The sequence below is a fragment of the Carcharhinus amblyrhynchos genome, chromosome 6, assembly GCF_965287045.1.
Source record: "Carcharhinus amblyrhynchos chromosome 6, sCarAmb.v2.hapA, whole genome shotgun sequence".
NCBI lineage: Eukaryota > Metazoa > Chordata > Chondrichthyes > Carcharhiniformes > Carcharhinidae > Carcharhinus > Carcharhinus amblyrhynchos.
In genome coordinates, this window is record NC_137329.1 from 75,742,165 (window position 1) to 75,764,212 (window position 22,048).

Sequence of the window (22,048 nt, forward strand, 5' to 3'; positions counted from 1 at the left end):
GAGAGATGTTTGTTTTCAGAAATTGGGATCTTGCACATCCCAGTTGATGAGTTTGATGTCTGCTCATCTCACAGCCTCACTGTGGTCTGCTGCGATTTGATCATGAATATTCAAGAAAGATGCCAGTGATGTGATTCGCAAATGATACTAATATCCAAGAAAAAGCTGGTCCAAACCAAGGCACTAAATTTAACACCACTAATCCTTATTTCTTAGATAGAAGGAACATTTTTTTGGCCTGTTTTACCTATAGCCTGTTGCAATCATAGGAATGTTATGGTTTCATTTATGTGACTAATTATCAAAGAAAGAGACCACTTGGCCCATCATGTTGGTGCTGGCCAAAAAACTAGCAACCCAGCCTAATCCCACTTTCTTGTTCTTGTAGCCCTGCAAGTTACAGCATTTGAGGTGCATACCCAGATATCTTTTAAATAAGTTGTGGTGAATGCCTCTTCTACCTTTTAATGTCTTTACCAATCATTTTAAATCTATGCCCCCATCACCCTCCCCCTCAACTAATCACTGATCTCTCTGCTAAAGTTACTAGGCCCTTCCCATCCAGTCTATCCAGGCTTCTCATCATTTTTGTACATGTCAATCAAATCTCTCTTCAGCCTCCTCTCTCCCAGGGAGAACAGCTTCAGCCTGTCCCATCTTTCCTCATCGCTGCAATTTTCCAATCCTGACAATCTCCTCTGTACTGTCACGAATGAAATTATACCACAATGAGGTGACCAGAATGCCATACAGTGCTCAGTTTATGGCCTGTATAACTTGCCTGTTCTTACCCTCATATTGTAGGGTTTCCCTCACTCAGGGCACAATGAGTAAGGAGGGCTAAAAGGGATCACAAAAAAGCATTGGCCAGCTTGGGATTTAAGGAAAATCCCAAGGCTTTTTATACAGATATAAAGAGCAAGATGGAAAGGGTTGGCCCCCAATCAAGGACAAGGGAAGAAATCTATGCATGGAGCCAGAGGAAATGGGTGAGGTATTAAATGAGGACTTTGCGTCTGTATTCACCAAAGAGAAGGACTTGGTGGATGTTGAATCTGGGGAAGAGTGTGTAGATAGTTTGAGTCATGATGAGATCAAAAAGGAGGAGGTATTGGGGTTTTTGAGGAACATTAAGGTAGACAAGTCTCCAAGGCCTGATGGGATACACCCCAGAATACTGAGAGAGGCAAGGGAGGAAATTGCTCGGGCATTGAGAGAAATCTTTGTATCCTCACTGGCTACAGGGGAGGTCTTGAGGATTGGAGAATAGCCAATGTTGTTCCTTTTGTTTAAGAAAGGTAGCAAGAAAAATCCTGGTAATTACAGGCCAGTGAGCCTTACATCAGTGGTAGGGAAATTATCGGAGAGGATTCTTCGAGACATGATTTATTCCCGCTTGGAAATAAATGGACGTATTAGTGAGAGGCAACATGGTTTTGTGAAGGGGAGGTCATGTCCCATGAACTTAATTGAATTTTTTGAGGAAGTGGCTAAGATGATCGATGAGGTTTGGGCAGTGGATGTTGTCTACAAAGACTTCAGTAAGGCCTTTGACAAGGTCATTATGGCAGACTGGTGCAGAGGGTGAAGTTGCATGGGATCAGAGGTAAGCAGACAAGGTGTTTACAGAACTGGCTCGGTCAAAGGAGGCAGAAGGTAGCAGTGGAAGGATGCGTTTCTAAATGGAGGGCTGTGACAAGTGGCGTTCCTCAGGGATCAGTGCTGGGACCCTTTGTTGTTGTAATATGTATAAACGATTTGGAGGAAAATGTAACTGGATTGATTAGTAAGTTTGCGGATGACACAAAGGTTGGTGGATTTGCAGATGGCGATAAGGACCATCGGAGGATATAGTAGGAGGTAGATCAGTTGGAGACTTGGGTGGAGAGATGACAAATGGAGTTTAATCCAGACAAATGTGAAGTAATGCATTTTGGAAGGTCTAAAAAAGATAGGAAATATATAGTAAATGGCAGAACCCTTAAGAGTATTGATAGGAAAAGGGATTTGGGTGTACAGGTACACAGGTCATTGAAAGTAGCAATGCTGTTAGAGAAGGTAGTCAAGAAGGCATACGGCATGCTTGCCTTCATCGCTGGGGCATTGGGTTTAAAAATTGGCAAGTCATGTTGCAACTTCATAGAAACTTAGGCTGCACTTGGAATATAGTGTTCAAATTCTGGTTGCCACACTATCAGAAGGATGTGGAGGCTTTGGAGAGGGTACAGAAAAGATTTATTACGATGTTGTCAGGTATTGAGGGCATTAGCTATGAGGAGAGGTTGGAGAAACTTAGTTTGTTCTCACTGGAACGATGGAGGTTGAGGGGAGACCTGATAGAATCTACAAGATTATGAGAGGCATGGACAGTGTTGATAGTCAGAAGCTTTTTCCCAAGTTGGAAGAGTCAGTTACTAGGGGGCACAGGTTTATTTGCGAGGGACAAGGTTTAAAGGAGACATACGAGGCAGATCTTTTACACAGAGAGTAGTGGGTGCCTGGAACTCATTGCCGGGGATGGAAGTGGATACAGTAGTGACTTTTAAGGGGTGTCTCGACAAATACATGAATAGGATGGGAATAGAAGGATATGGTCCCTGGAAGGGTAGGGAGTTTCAGTTAAGTCGGGCAACATGGTCGGCACAGGCTTGGAGGGCCAAATGGCCCTATGCTGTAATTGTTCTTTATTCTTTGTGCTTTGGTTGAAGATGTCTTGCTCCATTCCAGAGTTTGGAATGATGACCATAGGAGAGAATCAACTGGAAGAGAAACCAAAATGTGCTCTTATTGGGTTCAAATGTATTTGATGTTATTCAAATTTGCATGGAGCTGCAAGTTGTACAGAATTGATTAGTGTTATTGAAAACTGATTTGACTTTTCATTCCAGTACCAATGCTGGCTCCAAGCAATGTGCGTGTCCATGCTGTCAACAGCACGCTGGCAAAGGTGCATTGGAATCCAGTTCCACCAAAGAGTGTCCGTGGATTCCTCAAGGGATACAATGTAAGTGGATGAAATGAGCCCTGTGTCCAGTGATATCCCTGCTCTCCTTTATAGGTTCACAGCCTCTCCAATTGCTCAGTGAGAAAATCCTAAACAGCTTACTTCAACCAGGCATAGCCCTCCGCTCAGTTCAGCTATGTGATCAGTTGATTGCTGTGATGAACAATGGCATGGCTGGAGCTCCACAGCTGGCAAGTCTGGCTAGGCGAGAGAGAATTAGCCAGTGTTCCCTTGCCTGACAGAAAAGCAAATGAAAGCTGGAAACACTGATCATCTGCCGAGAAAGAAATAAACATTATGGCTCGCTGATCCCTTTTGACAAAACTGAGAGGTGTCAGGGATGACTATCTTTTAAGTAAGAAGTCAGGAGGTGGGGAATAAGGAAGGGGGGAACTAAATGACAAAAGTGACGATGGTGTATGTAAGGCAAGAGGAGGTGATAATGAGGCAAATGTTAAAACAGAGGGATCTAGAGATAAGTATAAATCCAGATTAGCAGCGGATGAGGAAAACCAGGAATATCGAACAAAAAGGAGAAAGCTCGTGACACAGAAACATGATTACTGTGCCCCCACCCTTTGCCAACACCCCTCCTATGGCTCCCATTGGAGGTGCACCCTTGTTAACATAGGATGGAGATAGGTTGAGGCTTACATTCACTGCTTGGGCCCATTCTCAAGTGACTGCATGGGAGAGTTAATGGAGCGTAACCCGGGATCCGTAAGCCGCAAGCAGTCGATGCCTCTGGGAGGGGAAGAGAAAACATAGGCAGGAAAAATGGGTGTAAAATAAAAGGAGTCCGGATTGGTGGTCAATAATCATGTGAGCTTTGTGATTCCTCGGCCAGCACTACGCGCAGAGACAGCATTGTAGCTACGACGTTGACCTGAATTTTTCACCTGTTGAGTGCACACTCAGCCAGCCCTGAAGGGTGCGCAACATGCTTATGGCCACGGTTAGCCCCAAAGCACAATTTCACGCTATCTGAACAGTTCGTGGTCTTTGAGCTTGCAACACACTGCGTGAAAGGCTGCGTGCTGCTGGGAAGAGGGCAGGATGAGGGGAGTACCGGGAACAGGGAGTGTGCAGGCTGGCGTTTCCAATGTGCTCCCACAGCTACTACGGAGCTGTATCTGGGAGCAACTGACCTGTGAAAAATAAATATTGAGGTTAAAACTGGGCCATGATTGGTTGGGCAGCACAGTCATACACAGACCTCAGTCCCCAGAGATATAGAATCATTGAATCCCTGCAGTGCACAAGGTGGCCATTTGGCCCATCGAGCCTGCACCAACCACAATCCCACCTGGGTCCTATTCCTATAACCCCAGATATTTACCCCGTTAATCCACTGACACTAGGGTTAATTTAGCATGGCCAATCCACCTTACCCGCACATCTTTGACTGTGGGAGGAAATCCATGCAGATGTGGGGAGAATGTGCAAACTCCACAAGATCGGAATTGAACCTGAGTCCCTGGTGCCGTGAGGCAGCAGTGCTAACCTCTGTGCCACTGTGCCTTTCCTCTCTCATATTTCCAGGTCAGGCATGCGCCTGCCCGAGCAAACGTAAAATTTTGACTGTTAAACTGAGGTTCCATCTGTCTTTTAAGGTGACTATTAGGTAATCTTCACTTAAAGATTAGATTAGGTAGAATGGCATAGTGGTTAGCACTGCTGTCCGACAGTGCCAGGGACCTGGGTTTGATTACCGGCTTGGTCACTGTCTGTGTGGAGTTTGCATGTTCTCTTCGTGTCTGCATGGGTTTCCTCAGGTGCTCCGGTTTCCTCCCACAATCCAAAAGGCATGCTGGTTAGGTGCATTGACCTAAACAGGCATTGGACAGTGGCGACTAGGGGAATTTCACAGTATCTTCATTGCAGTGTTAATGTAAACCTTACTTGTGACTAATAAATAAACTTTACTTTTACTTTAAGATTATAGTCCTGTGACAATTTCCAGAATGAGCAGTAAGTTCTCCCAGTGTCCTGAAGAACAACACTCCTCCTTCAGCCAACATCGCACAAAAGGTTACCAGTCATCTCAGTTCTGGCATCCTGCTGTGCATTTAATGGCAGCTATGTCCTCCCACACAAAAGCAGCAGGCACACTTCAGAAGTGGCTGTCTGGCTGCAATATGCTTTAGGAAAGCTTGAGGGTATGAAAGGCATGACATAAATGAAAGTTCTTCCTTTTCTGTACTCACCATGCATAGGTCTACTACTGGAAGCAAGGAAGCCTGGCCAAACGGGTCAAGGGCCACACGGACGTCAAAATTTTGAGCTTTCTTGGAGATAAGAACCACGGCATGTTGCCAGGGTTGGAACCTTTCAGTGTTTATAAGCTGAATGTTCGTGTTCTGAATGGAAAAGGTGAAGGTCCCGCCAGTGAAGATATGGTGCTGAAAACCCCTGAAGGAGGTAGAGAATCCTTACCTAGTTTGATTGAAACTGTTGTTCTATTTACATCTGACCTTCTAGCGCAAGAATAGCCTAAGGCTTTTGTATTACCCAGTCATCTCTGGAGCCCTTGTTCAAATCCTGCCCTAAGCAGATAGAATGTAGCACTTCTAATTATAAAGGACTTCAGAGATCTTGTCCCAGTTTCAGTTTGTTATGGATTTGCAGCAACAATCTGCCTCATTATTTCCAACTTGCTGTGGGATATGGACACTGGGGGCAAGGTTGGTGCTATCTCTCTTCCTGAGTTTCTCTCAAAATCTAGTGTTGGGCTTTCTGCTTAAACAGCTGCAGTCCACATGTGGATACTGCTCCTATGGAGTGAGATAGGGCGCGGTGATGGCGTGTGACTTGCAGGGTCACCCAGTGGTGACAGGAGTCACTACCTCACTTACTAACTCGACAGCAGAAATGCAAATGCTGTGTGTTAAGCTGATGGTGAGGACAAGGAATTTTACAGAGCAATAGGATACAGGTTTCACTCTGCAAGTTCTTCATATTATAAATTGGTAAACTTGAACCACTCTCCCTGCAGTTTACCCCTTCCTCTCATTTCTCTCCTCTTCCTGTTGAGGATTATCCTGCATCTTACCCAGCAAACCACATCATATTAACAAAAGCGAAACCCATGGGATAACGTGGGCGGCAGCATACATAATTGTCTCAGGGATAGAAAATGGAGAGTTGTGTTGAGCATTTGTTCTTTGCATGGAGCAAGACAGACAGTGACCTTCACTAGGGTTCAGTAGTAAGGCCTCATCTGTCTATAAGATACATCATGTCTATTATTTGGAATTAGAAGTATAGTTAATAACAAAGAAGATACAAAGGACTGAGGCAAACTGATGGAATGGGCAGAGACAGTTCAATGCAAAAAAGTGTGAGTTGATATATTTTGGTGGGGCAGATGAGCAGAGAAAATACAAGTGAAATGGTACAGTGGTAAAGGGATTGCAAGAACATAAACACATCGGGGGTGTTTGTGTACAACACTTGGTACATGGCAGGGATAGATTAACCAAGAGTTAATAAAATTTATGGGATTCTGGGCTTCACAGATAGAAGCATCGAATTAAAAGGCCAGGAAGTCATGCTGAACCAATTGAGAAAGGTTGGCTACATCTTAGCTTGGTGTATTGTTTGCAACACTGGATATCACACTTCTGGCAGGACATGAAGGTTTTAAAGAGGGGCGAGGACAAATTTATGAGGGTGATTCTAGGGATGAGAGTTTACATTACATGGATCGACGGGAGACTTTTTTTCACTCTCGTCAGAGCAAAGGAAGGTAAGAGGGGATTGATTGCAAAAACCTGAAAGATTTCAGTAGATCTAATAAAGAGACACTGTTTCCAGTGGCTGACAGGTCTATAACCAGATGGCGCTGATTTAAAGAGATTAGTAAAAGAATGAGCAGTGCTATTAAGAAAAACATTTTTACGCTGTAGGTGGCTAGAATGGCATGGACTGCTTAATCGAGTGGAAACAAATTCATTTGCAATTTTCAAAAGGGAGTTGACCACATGAGCAACAACACTTGGGATATGAGATAAGAGCAGAGGAGTGGAGTTAATTAGTCTGTTCTTCGAAAGATCCAGCTTAGACTCAATGAGCTGAATGGTCGTCTTCTGAGCACACAAGGTGTGGCTTATCAGCTGCCTGGGAGCTGGTGGGCAGTGTTTCGACGTTTGAAGACACTGGGTGCCACAAGAATGAAACTCAAAGCAGTGTAGGATGATGTCTTCATTTTACCCAAAGGAAAAATTTAAAACATACATCTTTGTGCAAAGTGATAGATGTTCAGAATATTAAGTCAAGCTTTTTATTTGAGGCAGATCATTGGCGTTACAGAAATCAGAAAAACATTCCATGATTGAATAATTAATGTGTTCATCCTTTTGAGATGTTACAATGACATCCTGTTTATCTTTACCAGTAATTTAGATGGATCTAAAAGAAACTCAAAGGAGAGCACATTGTTTCCCCAGCATTGTGGCCACCATTCCTCCCTCAGCCAACACCAACAGAAGAAAAACAGTTCAGCAAGTGATTAGGAAGGCATTTATTGAAAAGAGGAATGGAATATAACAGCAGGGAAGTTTTCTTGCAGCTGTTTAAGGCCTTGGTGTGACTGCATCTGGTGTACCGTGAAGATTAGGCCTCTTTAGTTTTAATAAAAGATGCAATTGCTTTTGAAACAGTTCAGAGAAGGTTCATTGGACTCATTGCTGAGATGGAGGGGTTGTCTTATGAAGAAATGTTGGACAGATTGGGTCGATACCCATTGAAGTTTAGAAGAATGAGTGATGATCTTATTGAGAGGTAACGTACAAAATCCTGAGGGGACTTCAGAGGGTGGATACCTCGAAGAGGGGGAGATGAAAAACCAGGGGTCAAAGTTCAAAAATATGAATTATCCCTTTTAAGATGGAAACGAAGAGAATTTTTTCTCTGGGGATTATTAGAACGTGCAATTCACTTCCTCAGAAAGCAGTGGAGGCTGGGTCTTTGAATTTATTTAAAACAGAGAGCTTTTTGTTGGGTGAGGGAGTCGAGGATTATGTGGGTGCAGACAGGAAAGCGGAGTTGAGATCACAAGCAGATCAGTCATGATCCTAATGAATGGTAGAGCAAGCTCAAAGAACTAAGTGGCCTAATCATACTCCTAATGATGTTTTCACTATTAACTAATGGACTGTGAGCATGGCTGGAAAGGTAGACATTTATTGCCCCATCCCCAATTGCCCTTGAGAAGGTGATGGTGACTATAAAATCGTAACAAAGAAGTCAAAACTCTAGTAGATCAAATATCTGTCTAATCAGAATTGAATATCTTCAATGATCCTGCTTTTATTGCTCTCTGTGGAAGAAAATTCCAAAAACTAGCAACCCTCTAATAGAAAAAAAATCCTCATCTCCATCCTAAATGGGAGGTGTCTTATTTTTAAACCTTGCCCCTATGAGAGGAAACATCCTCTCAGTATCAACTCTGTCAATCCCCCTCAGTCATTTATGTTTCGATAAGATCACCACTCGTTCTTCAAAATTTCAGGAGAGTTGGCCCAACCTGCTCAACCTTCATTCCAGTTTAGAAATCAGTTTAGCTGTTATTCTCTGAATTGCTGCCACTACAAGTATATCCCTCCTTAAGTAAAGAACCCAAAACTGTACATGGTATTCTACGTGTTGTCTTGCTTATGCTCTGCACAGTTGGATCAAAACTTCTCTATATTTATACTCTAACCCCCTTACAATATAGATCAGCATTCCATTTACTTTCCTAATTACTTGCTGTAAGTGCATGCAATTGTTTCCTGATTCATGTACAAGGACACCCAAATCCCTTTTAAACCACAGCTTTCTGCAATCTCTCTCCATTTTAAATAATATTCCACTATTCTATTCTTCCTGCCAAAGTGTACAAGTTCACATTTTCCCATACTTAACTCTATTTGCCAATTTCAACTCACTACCTTACCCTCACAACTTGATCTTCTACTTGTATTTGCATCATCAGCAAATTTGGTTGCAAGATCATCCAAGTCATTAAAGTAGCTTGTAAATGTGATGCCCTAACACCGGTCCTTTTGGCACTCCATTAGATACAGTTTGCAAACCACTTATCCTGTTTCTTGTTATTTCTATTTCCTGTTAGTGAGCCAATCCTCTATCCACGCTAATATATCAATGCAAACACCATATTATACTACATGTGAGTCCAGACTCTTAAATGCCCTCCGAAATTGCCAAGCAAGCCATTCAATTCAAGAGTAATTAGACATGAAGAATAAATGCTGGCCTTGCCATATTCCATGAATGAATTTTTAAAACTCATTTATTTATATTGGTGCTCTCAATCCATCTTGTTACTAATGCTTCATGCTTTCAGATAAACAGCCTTTAATCATGTGTTTTTACCATTTTCCCAATTCTGACCTGATTTCCTATTGCACTCATACTCTGTATGCTCTGTCCCTTCCAGTCACGCTCTGATTATCACAACCTGTATTGCTGCTCTGATATAATGCCTTGTCCTTTTTCTTTAACTTTCCACATCTCCCGGCAAAAGAACCCTCACCCAGCCCATGCCACCCCACCCATAATTCAGTTTAAAGTCCTCTCAATAGCCTCAGTTATATGATTGGTCAGGATGTTGGTCCCATTGAGGTTTAGGTATAGATCGTCCCAGTAGGAGAGCTCTGTCTCTGTCCTGTACTGGCACCAGTGCCCCCAGTTTCCCACACCAATCACTGAGCCACACATTCAACTCTGATCTTTACTCTGCATTAATTTGCTCATGGCTCAGGTAGTTATCCAGAAATTATTACCTATGGGGTGCTGCTTTTGAATCATCCTTGAGCTGCTCACGCTCCCTCCTCAGCAGGACATCTTCCTTCGTCCTATTTCATTGGCATTCACTCCATGTATCTCTCCAGCCTCGTAGAAATGTTCCTAACCCTGGTATTGAGCAGGCAATATGGCCTTCACGACTCACCATCTCAACGCCAAGAGGACAGTGTCTATCCCCCTAATTATTCTGTCTCCTATTTGAGTACATTTCTTTATCCATCCCCCCTCCTGCCACCACTTTGCCACTACTCTCATCCACACAAGCTCAAGAACCTCAAACAGGTTGACAATTGCATGGGTAAAGGCTCCTTCATTGATACTTTCTGGCTTCCCCATACCAACCTCTCTTACAGTCACACTCTCCTGCCTCTGACCATGGACAAAATCTGAATTAACTGCCTTAAGGGATGTGAGTGCCTCCTGGTACAGGTACAGGTCCTGGCACAAGTGTCCAAGTAACTTTCCACCTCCCTGATGCACCAAGTGTCCAAAGCCCAGACTCCATCTCATCGGTGCTGAGTCAAAGCTCCTCAAGTACATTTTTACTCCAGATGTGGTTGCCAGGATAATCCACCAGCTCCCACATACCAAAGTTGCAATATATCACCCACCCTGCCATCCTTATTGTGATTTATTTAACTAATCTTTGACCAGCCTATTTGAACTGCCTGTGTCCATCTTCTTTAAGTCAAATCCGCAGTGCTGCTAGAGAGGGAATTCCAGGATTTTGACTTGATGACAGTGAAGGAACGGAGATTATCATTCCAAATCAGGATGGTGTGTGGCTGGAAGGAATTTGCTGGTGCTGGTATTTCCCTGCATTTGCTGTCCTTGTCCTTCTCCCTGGTAAAAATTGTAGGTTTGGAAAGTGCTATTGAAGGAGGCTTGTCGAATTGTCAGATCAGCCATGATCTTATTGAATAGCGGGGCAGGCTCGAAGGGCTAGATGGCCTACTCCTGCTCTTATTTCTTATGTTCTTATGTTCTTATGAATTGCTGCAGTGCATCTTGTAGATGGTGCATCCTGCTGCCATTGTGCATTGGCAATGGAAGGAGTGAATGGTTAAGGTGGTGGAAAATGCTGAACAAGTAGATTGCTTTGTCTTGGATGGTGTGAAGCTTCTTGTGACTGGTTGGAACAGTTGTTACTACATCATCATCAGTGAAATATTCTGGAATAATTTATCATTATGGAAATGAAATGCAAGTTTTACTGCGAACTAGAGGGATGAAATTTGATGGGCCAAGTAGCCACTTCCTGTTCCTACTCATTCTATCTTGCATTGTCTTATAAACATTGGATTAACATTTGGAGTGGCTTAAACATTTATTTTGTACAATCTCTACTTTTAATCTACCTGTGTCTGATATCCTAAATATGTAACAAAATACAGATGATTTTTATCCAAATGGTAATGAGTGTATATATTAATGTGTCTGGATTACTTTCCACCAGTGCCAAGCTCACCAGAATTCTTGAAGATTACAAGTCCAGCACTTCACTCTCTGACTCTGCAGTGGGGCCCGCCACTTCATCCAAATGGTATCCTTAAAGGATACACACTCAAGTACCAGCCCAGTAAGTATCTGTGACACAGCAGTTGTGTAGAATCTTTAATTGTCAGTCCTGTCTGAGCTTGTCTTATCCATGAGACCCAATCCTGTTCCTCGGTTTTACTCCCACTAAATTGTTCATCACATAACCTCTCCTCTTATCAGCCAATGTTGTACACCCTTCTCTCCCCAGGTGTTGTCTCTCTCTCCTTTATATCTGTTGCTATCAATCCTGTCCTCAGAAAATCACCCTTTGACCCCACCAATCTTGCAAACTAGCATCCCATCACCAACCTCTTATCTGATATCCTTGAATGTGTTGTCACCTCCCAGAATCATTATCTTTCCCAGAGCTCCATGTTTGAATCCCTCTAATCCAGTTTCTGTCCTGCCACAGACCAAAACAGCTCCCATCAATGACTTAAGTAACATTCTTAATGACTATGACACAGATAACTATCCCTTCCCATCTATCTCGGCCTGTCGGTGGTGGGTGGGGTTGGGGTGTGGGTGTGGGGGGGGGGGGGGGGGGGGGGGGTGGGGGGGAGTGGGGGGGCAGTAGGGGGGAGGGCTGGGTGAGGGGGAGGGAGTGATACAAGCAACCACACCATCCTCCTCCAACACCTCTCTCCTCTGTCATTCACGTGGGTGGGACTGCACCCATCCGGTTCCATCCTTACCTATCTAATTCTAGCCAGAGAATGACTTGCAATGGTGCTGTTCCTGTTCCTCCATGATTACCTCTTCTGTCCCTAATGGATCCCTCCTGAACCCCACTTCTGAGCCCCCTCATGTTCCTCATCTACATGATGCCACTCAATGACACTAAATCATAGAATCCCTACAGCACAGAAGGAGGCCATTCAGCCCATCGAGTTTGCATCGACAACAATCTCTTCCAGGCCCTATCCCTGTAACCCCACGAATTTATCCCACTAATTCCCGGACACTAAGGGTCAACTTAACATGGCTAATCAACTAATCTGCATATCTTTGAACTGTGGGAAGAAACCGGAGCACCCAAAGGAAACCCACACAGACACGGGGGACAGCATGCAAACTCCACACAGTCACCCGAAGCTGTAATTGAACCTGAGTCCCTGGCATTATGAAGCAGTTGTGCTAACCACTGTACCACCAGCATTAGATTTTTACGTGTATATTGACAACACTCAGTTCTACCTCCACATCTCAGTTCTTCCAGTGTTACTAATTTATCAGATTGCTTATCTGACAAACAGCACGGGATAAGCAAAAAATTTCTCCAATTAAATATTGGGAAAGAGGGAAGCCATTTTTTCCGGTCCGAACCCCATTCCCTAGCTACTGACTCTACCCTCCCTGGCAACAGTCTGAGATTAAGCCAGTATGCTTGCAGGCCCAGTATCAACCTAGCAACCATCCTGACTTCACTAATCTAAATTAGCTCCTGATCATGCCATGTTTCTATTTTTAAAAAGTTATCCTTCTTTCCAAATTCCTCCATGGTCTTCCCCTCCCTACCTCTGTATTCTCCTCTTGCCTCAAAACCTTCTGAGATATCTAATTCTGGCCCTCTGTGCATTCCCAATCATAACTGCTCCATCATTGGTGGCCGTGCCTTCAGTTGCCTAGGCCTCAAGCTCTGGAACTCCTTCCTCACGCTGCCTCACCTCTCAAGCTCACTTCCCTCCTTAAAATCTCCCTCTTTGACCAAGCATTTGCTCATCGTCTAACCTAACATCTCCTTATGTGGTTCAGTGTCATTCTTTGGGTCATAGTGCTCCTGTCAAGCACCGAGGGACATTTCATTGTGTTAAAGACATTAAATAAATGCAAGTTGCTATTTCCAATCGTGATGCATTGCCTCTGTTGGCTGTGGCATTGCAAATGTGGATAGGTGAATTCTAATCATAGAATATCTACAGTCGAGAAGGCAGCCATTCAGCCCATCGAGTCTATACTGACCACAATCCCACTCAGGCCCTATTCCCATAATCCCACACATTTGCCCTGCTAATCCCCCAACATTAAGGGCCAATTTAGCATGGCCAACCAACCTAACCCGCACATCTGTGGACTATGGGAGAAAATCGGAGCATGTGGAGGAAACCCAGGCAAACTCCACACAGGCAGTCACTCGGGTCCCTAGTGCTGTGAGGCAGCAGTGCTAACCACTGTGCCACTAAGCCAAACCCATAATGGGTTGAAAAAACGTCTGTACAGATATTGGATTTTTAATATAAATGAGGATTATGCAAGGGTCAAGCTTGTGTTGATGGGATCAGTAACACTGTGAAGAAAGGCATCTTGAAAGATGATGAATTATGAAGTTTGACATCGATGCGAAGTTGTAGTGGCAAAGTAGAGAGGAGAAATCTTGTCGCAGCATAGCTTCAAGATGAAATCTTTGGGGAGCAGGTGGTGTATGAAATTCTAAACCATGGATAGTGCAAACAATTTGCTATTGTGTCACTCAGCTGGACTCTGAAGTAAAATAATAAGGAGCAAAGAATTTTGATGTCTGTGTTATTCAAAAAAAGTCTCAAATTTGTTGTCAAGCATGTTGCGAAATCAATGCCAAATATTCCTCCAGTCTGAGCAAAGTCACAGTGTAATGGTATTGTAAAGAATTCCATTTGCTGCAAACAATCATCATTTGGATTTCTTAACATAACTAAAAATAAGTGTCCCTCTTGCGCTCAACAAAAGTTCCTGCCACATGAAGCTCAGAAATGTCCAATTTATTAAATATTATATTTCTTTTTGTTTGACAATCTTAGGTTAAGCCTCAGTTTGGCTGCTTCAGTTGCCCCTGGACTCAGAAAGACTGTGCCAGTGACTTGCTTCATTAGCATGCTACACCAGCCAGCAGATAGGACTGGCAATGTTTTAAACATGGCAGATGTAACCGGTGTTAACTGTTGACATTCCTTGCTTGCATCCAACAATAAAGAGGCCAAAAATTTCACATTCTTTTCTGAAAAGAGCTTGTGCATTCCCAACTGACCCAAAGTTCCAGTTTGTAAATAATATGTAGGTGGCTCATAGTCATTATTAGGTGAGATTCATCTCCCAGGCACAGCAGACTGTTCTGCCCCAGCTGTGAAACACAATTGATTTACAGACTTTTTTTGCCATCAGCTGAAAGGGTTATATTAAGAGGAGAGCCTAAACTGGGCTTGTGTCCCCTTGAGTAAGGAGTTGATCTAATTATGGGCTGGGATTTTCCAGCCACATCTTCGAATCCCACTGAAGATCAACGATCGCCTCCAAGCCACGTGAAATGCCTTGGACATCGACAGAATTTGGAAGATCCTGTCATCGGCCAACAACGAGCTGGAAAACACTGCGCGATGTGGCTGGAAAATCCCACCCATGGCGTTCTCTACAGTGCAGAAGAGGCCTTTTGCCCCATCCAGCTTGCACCCCTTCTCTAACAGTGTATCTTACCCAGGCCCTCTTCCCCCACCCTAATACCACACCTTTCCCATGGCTATTGTACCTAACCTAGGGGCAGTTTGTCATGGCCATTCCACCTAACCTGATCGTCTTTGGATTCTAAGATAGTAAGAGACTAATACTCTGCTGGAGGCTTCCAGAACAGGCATAGAACATTGAAATCAGAACAATGTCATTGAGCAGTGATGCCAGGAAGCACTTATTCACTCAGTGAATACTGGATATCTGAACTTTGTGCCTAAAAAGTGAGTTCGGGGTCAATTGAACATTTCAAAACTAAGGTTGATAGATGTTTGGGTTATTGAGGGATGTGCAACCAAGGCAGGCAGGTAAGAGTTAAAATACAAATCAGCCATAGGGCAGTATTCTTTGGCCTCCCAGTGGCCTGTTTCTTATTCTTGGGAGGCTGTACACCGTTCGCAAGTGGCAGGATCTTCTGGTCTTGCTGCTGCCAATGGGGTTTCCCATTGACTGCACCTTACGGTGCTGGGAAACCTGCAGTGGGAGTGCACTGTCAGCGGGTACACTCTGCACTCTTGTGCACCGTTGAGAGTGGCACGATGGTTAGCACTGCTGCCTCACAGTGCCAGGGACCTGGATTCAATTCCAGCATCAGCTCACTGTCTGTGTAGAGTTTGCACATTCTCCCCATGTCTGTGTGGGTTTCCTCTGGGCGCTCTGGTTTCCTCCCACGGTCCAAAGATGCGCAAATGCGGTTGATTGGCTATGATAAATTGACCCCAGTGTCAGGGGGACTAACAGGGTAAATATGTGGGATTAAAGGAATCGAGCCTGGGTGGGAATGTAGTCGGTGCAGAATCGATGGGCCAAATGGCCTCCTTCTGCACTGTAAGGATTCTGGGACCAGAAGCTGGAAAATTCTGACCACAATTTAATTGGAATGATGGAATAGGTTGAATGGCTTATTCCTGTTCTCACTGGCTTTCGTTTTATCAAATCATTACTGACAATGAAGCAAAAGACAGTAATCTGAACATAGAAGGGAACAAATTGGAAACATTCTGTAAGTCAGCTTCTAAAAGAAAATTACTCCATTCTTAAAAGTTACAAGGCCAGTGCTCAGTGGATAAGGCAAACCCAAATCCATTCCTTGCTTGCTCCAAAAATCAAATTCAAGATCCAATTGTATCAATTCAAGGTCCCCACTAGAGAGACAAAACAGGATCCAAGCTGAGGCATTGCACTCCATCTTGGGCTTGATGTGATGCTTGATCTTAGCCAAAAGTCCGAGAAGCAAGTCGGCATCTTTGGGGAGAGAAAGAGAGATAACTTTTCTGCTTGAGGATCCTTCACCAGAACTGAAAGATGTTTAAAGATGAGCAGCTTTTAAATGAATACAGAGCCAGGAAAATCGAGAGGCAAAATTACAGAGACGGATTGTGAAGTTGAAAGGATTTAAGTAAATAGTTGGGCTGATTAGAATAGCTTCACCTTCATTTCTGCACACCTGGTTGTTTGCTCATGCTTCTGAGTAGGTTCTCAGGAGGTTTGTTTCTTTGGGATAGATTTTGTACATTCCTTTCTCTTCCGTTGTGATTTGTTGCTCTTTAATGAGTACCCAATTTGAGCTAATCAGCTGCAAGGAATTTGCATATACAAGGCGTGACAGCTGAACTATAACAAGGCATGCTAATGCAACACTAACCACATGGAATTATGTTGAAATTGACGTGCAAGGGCTGTTTGCAGTTGGAATGCTGTAAAGCATTAATTACTGGTTAATGGCAGCATGTAATCATCAAACTGTCATTGGCGCCTGATGTGACAATGGAACTTGCTTTTGATCCGGTCATTTATCTGCCTCTTCTCTCAGTTAACAGTACGCATGAGCTGGGCCCTCTGGTGGAGATCACAATCCCTGCAGAAAATGAAACCAGTTGGACTCTGAAAAACCTGAACTACAGCACCCGCTACAAGTTTTATCTCAATGCCTTCACCAGTGAGGGAGCTGGCAGCAAGTTAACCGAGGAGGCCATTACAGTCATGGATGAAGGTACAGAGATGGTTTGATCTTGTTCTCAGCTGTCAGTGCTGATACTTAACACTGCCTTTTAAAGTCTTCTCAAATACCTGTGTTCATTCATGTTCTCTGATTTTTTTAAAGAGAAAATCTTAGACCTTTACTGGTTCCATGATAAAGGCACAGCCCTGTTGTAGAAGGAGACATGGGTACCTATCCAGCAACAACTGTTGATTTGCCACAGTTGGCCAGGGTACATTAGGGTTAATGAGAAAGAAAAGATCACCCAGGGTTTCCTTGTCCAGGGACCCACGTCACCCCCAGCACAGTGTAAATGTGTGCATGACAAGAGCAGGGATAGGGATTTTGTTTGCGAGGATGCACAATTGTATCCTACTGCACTGTAATGCTGGTGAACTGGAGTCTTCTATTTGGAGTGGCAACTGAGGCAACTAAATTCTCCCATTGCTGTTTTGACCAGAATGAGATCTCTTACTTAGATTAGCTTTCCATCCAGCACCAAGCACTTCTCAGTTGATGTTTATACCTCTGTAAGGGACTTGTCTCTGGACTGTTTTGGTAACAGAAGGCATTTTACATGGAGGGCTTTTTAGCCTAAATCACGACCTCCTACTAAGGAGGATTGGAGAACAAGCCAAATCTCAATTCTGCCCTCTAACCTATCTGGTTTGGGTAGTCTCATCAGAAGTTATACTCTCTGCCAATGTGGCCATCAGGGTAGTAGGAACTTGCTAGCCTTACTACCAGCTCCTGATGAAGAATGACCACTCCTGAATGGCCACACTTGGCATGTTGCGGATTGTGGATAGGGGAGGGGGTTGGAGTAATGGGGCGATGCAGTTGGCAATACTTAGAAATTGTACAGCAACAAAATGACCCACCCTAGAGAGGGGGAAGAAAACTCTGAAGTACTCCAGGTGGCCTGGGAAATTAGAACAGCGCACTTTGTCCACCATCAGACTCTAGCTGACAGTCCCAAGGCTGATAATCAAGTTCTCCACCAAGGCATGCCAGGCAGAGAATTTTGACAGAAGCTACAGCCATACGTATAGTGGCAGCATAAAGAAATGAGTCAAAATTTCCAAGTGGAATTGGGTGAAACAGAATCAGCTTTACCAACATTTTAAAAATAAGACTTGGTCAATAAATTTTCAGAATGTGTGTTTTGTTTGTGTCTGGAAATTAGTCTCGTGCATTGTTGTGTTCAGTAACTGCTGTTGTTGATCACTGCCAGACTCAAAAGACTGCCTATTTATCCCTGTTGGTATTTGGAATACATTTAGTTTCAATGAAAATGTGTGTTTTTTAATAACATATTTAAGACTACTTTGAGATTTATTCTGCCAATTGAGGACATTCTGATTTTCATGAATGGAAAGGTGGAGCATTTCCATTAGTTAGTCTGACCTGTCAAACGCCACCATCCTTTGAAAGGTTTGAATGATTTCATTGGAGATTTGGACTCGAGGGTACACCACCTTACATTTCCTGAAGCACATTGCCACATAGAAGCCTTGGTTGATCCAATGGATGATCACAGTTTGGATACCAGCACATTGGATAAGAAGCTTTGAGAACTGTGCTGCCAGAAGTACCTGCTCCAAATATCCTGCTGTGTTGCCAGCATTCATTAATTAATGACATTTTACATCCATAAAGATGAATTGAAACAGGTCTGCGGGATATTTTACAAAGCTCCATGCTACCCAGCAGGTCTAGTGATTCCTGGCCCTTATTCCCCACTGCCTGTCATGCTTTATTGCTTTGCCTGGGGAAATACAATCAAAACGATCACTGCCAAGTGTTGAGAGTTGAGGAACCAGAATCCTCCTGGGATCTGCCACACATGGATAGAAGAACTCTGCATTCTCTGATATGTTTCTTATTGCTATTGGAGGATGTGTAGAAACAACTTGTTGCCCTGCAATGACACTGTTGGACAGGTGGGAACCTGATTGTTTTTACTTTCAACAAATTAGAACTTCCATTAGGGGAATTTCAGCCCAACAAATTAGGGTAGGAATTTGAGTTGGGTGGGATTCCCCTGTGGAGCGGGGGAGGTGGGGGTGGGGTGTGGCGCTGTTGTGCAACCAGTTTGATGACCAGTCTGTTGCAGCCAGTGGAACTGGATATTAGACTGGATGCATCACAGGCAGCCAGTCTGATCCCACTTGCTGCGATCCATGAAGAATTTCTCTCCCCCATAATGTTTGCATGTTGTTTATTCACCATGTCACTGCAAGCCAGCTCTTTTCGAAAGCGGCTCTGCTGAACTTGTTAATGGTGTCAATGTGTTTTAATATTTTTTCTTCTCTATGCATGTTTCCAATGTATTCCCAGTGTGCTCTTAATTATACAGTTCTGTGTTTTTTATTGTTCTCCCCTCCCCACACCCCCAACTTTTCTCTTTCTCTTTCCCTTTCTCTCTTTCATTATTGGCAGTGATTCATCAAACTGCCCCAGGGGCAGGCAAAGGTAACCTGCATGGTTTTCTGAGTTTGTGGCTGTTTGCCGTGCATTTGGGTTTGAGTTGCAACACTTTGGGGTGCATTAGTTGGAGTAGTGGAGCAGAGGCTGACACTCCTTTAGTTCTTTATCTTTATGTTGTGTGTCTTTATTTAGATACAACTGTGCCCAGCACAATCTGTAAGAAAAATTGTTGATTGCATTAACTGTGCCATCTCAAGGGTGCTGGCTGTTCTTGATCAATAGCATTGCACCCTCCTGAACCTGTGCAGCCTTGCTGTTTATTGTTAACTGCACTTTTTGTTTTAGATTAACAGCAAATTCCTTAATCTCTGACCATGCATGAACTTTCAGTTGTGTGTGATAGATTTTAACAGGCCCAATTTCTAACAATAGCTTTGCTCTGGTTTTATTTTCTTTCCGTTGAATAGGGGTTAGATTCTCTCTTCACCTATTCAGCTTCCGACAGTATCTCTGGCTGAGGGGGTTGGGCTTTTTTCTTTGGAGAGATGCTGGGCTAAAGTGAGGGGCTCTTTGGAATTTCCTTCCCCTTCCATCTCTGAGTCCTGCTTAGCATCGCTCCACTGAGACACAGGCTTTTAACACTGACCACTCGGTTGCCAACCCTCCAGGATTGTCCTGGAGTTTCCAGAAACAATGAGCAAGCGGGGGGATATTAACAAAAAGGTTTTTAGTTTTTTTCAAAACTTATTCATCTGCTTGTCATGTGAAAGGCTGTTTGGGTGGAGTTGAGGAGTTTTGGGACATAACCTCCAGGAATATGTCCAAACAGAGTTGGCAACCCTCTTGTGAAGTGAAAGCCAGCATGGCTCACTGATAGTCCAAAATGGCACAGTCAGTCTGATTTCTTTCCTTTCCTTAGTGTCTACTATCTCTCTCTTTCTCTCAGTTTCCAAGTGTTTTTATATTGCTGCATTTTACTGCCCTTTCCCTCTGTCTCACTTGTTCTCTTTCTTCCTTTCTCTGCTGCTCCAGGAATATCTTCAACATCTCCATTACTGAAAACAGATATAATAATCCCTGTTAATGAAAAAATGAAGGGTATTGCCTCTCTTGTGAATACAACTTCAATATTGCTTTTCTTGTGAATATAACTTCAGTGTGGCTGACTGTTACTTGTATCAACAAGCATATAAAGTTGTGTTGTCTACAGGCTGATTATTGTACAGGGATGAATGAGCAGACTCAGTCTAAGTGTCTGGTTTGAATTCAGCTGGTTCAAATGGATTAAACAGGGGGAGGGGTGGTCTAACATTGCCATTCTACATTCCAAGTCACCATGAACACCTATAATAATGCCACAGTGACCCTTCATTTCACCTGATTGATCCAAACTCTTCATTTTCCTGTACTAACTCCAGATAACTATCTTGTTTAATTGCAGGCTTCATAACAGACCTGATTGCACTCACAAACACCCCATCCCTTCCCATCCCCAAGCAGGAACCTCTAACACAGAGTGCTTGAAATGTTGGAAGCGTTTTGAGGGATAAATAGGGGAAGATTATTTCTGCTGGAGAAGAGATATTAGAATATGAATGCGTTACCACAGAGAGTTTTCAAAGCCTAGACGGTGACCACGTTTAAGGATCAATGAACTAAATACTTAAAGAAAAAAGAATGTCAAGCGAGGAGAAATGGGATTAGAGCAGATAGCTCAGGTGGGGAGCCAGTGCTGGCTCAAGCATGATGTGGAAATTTCCTGAAGCATATTGTGGCAGTGATGAAATCTCACAATATTCAGTGGAAGATGGAGAGGACAGTAGTGGTTCAGTGTGTTGATGCATTATCACATTCCCTGCAATAGATTGAGAGGTGTCTGTAAGATGTGCAATCGTTCAGAAAGGCACCAAGTAAAGGGAAGGAATTCTAACCTGACATTGTTACAGCTCTTCACCACCATTGTCAGTTAACTAAAAACAAATGGCCCAACTACTGAGCTGGCCAGTGTTACATGGCATGGGGAAGAGTTAAGCATTAAATTAGTGATAAAGAGTTAAAAAGAAATGGCAAAACGTTTTGCTTCACCAGTGTAAGGACAGCTCATGGTTTTCTGGTACTGAATTTTGCTCAACCAGTATTTTTCAAAAGAAACATTTGACAGCACATACCCACATCATGCAGTGGACATTTTTTTATTACAGTACATTTGGATTAATGCAGTATTTGGTATGGTTGGCGATAGGTGCTTGAATTCATGATTTAAGATTCAAATAAATGACAAAATTATGCAGAAGGATTGGCGGACATAGAGAGCTCACCATTGGAATTAGATAAGACCCCAGATAATTGAATACCTTTCTCCATCTGAGTGACACTCACCAAAGCCTAAATGCAGCGAAGAAGGAGACCATTCAGATCATTGTGCCTGTGCCAGCACTTTGTAGAGCTATCCAATTAGTCTCACCCTGGTGTCTGTTCCCATAGTCTCTTCAACTATTTACCCAATACATTTTCAAAACTGCTTCCACAACCGTTTAGGCTGTGCATTGCAGGTTGGAGTTCACCGCGTAACTTTTTTAATCCTCATTTCATTCAGTGGCCCCAACTGTAAGATAGTCACTAACCAATTGAATAATCGAGGAAGATACTCAGAGAGATAAGAATGTGGAACTTGCTACTAAAGGAGTTGTTTTGGGGGATTGCATAGATGCAGAAATTAGATATGCACACAAGGGAGCCAGGTTGTGTTAGTAAATAAATACAGTGGGACAAGACATGTCTGGAGATTTTCTGTGTTATAAATTAAA

The 22,048-nt window shown here is 43.3% G+C and overlaps 1 protein-coding gene across 31 annotated transcripts in view; it reads left to right on the forward strand.

Annotated features, from left to right (window-relative positions):
* The window catches only part of nrcama (neuronal cell adhesion molecule a), a 379,563-nt gene that overhangs the window by 320,094 nt on the left and 37,421 nt on the right, over nt 1–22,048 (forward strand). For 17 of the 31 annotated variants that reach the window (XM_080190688.1, XM_080190702.1, XM_080190699.1 and 14 more), the window contains 6 exons: nt 2,889–3,004; nt 5,221–5,425; nt 11,271–11,393; nt 16,644–16,823; nt 19,254–19,286; nt 20,274–20,339. In XM_080190688.1, the coding sequence (XP_080046814.1) occupies nt 2,889–3,004; nt 5,221–5,425; nt 11,271–11,393; nt 16,644–16,823; nt 19,254–19,286; nt 20,274–20,339 (723 nt within the window). The remainder of the gene's footprint in view (nt 1–2,888; nt 3,005–5,220; nt 5,426–11,270; nt 11,394–16,643; nt 16,824–19,253; nt 19,287–20,273; nt 20,340–22,048) is intronic. The other 14 variants (XM_080190707.1, XM_080190709.1, XM_080190714.1 and 11 more) reach the window with 3 other exon arrangements.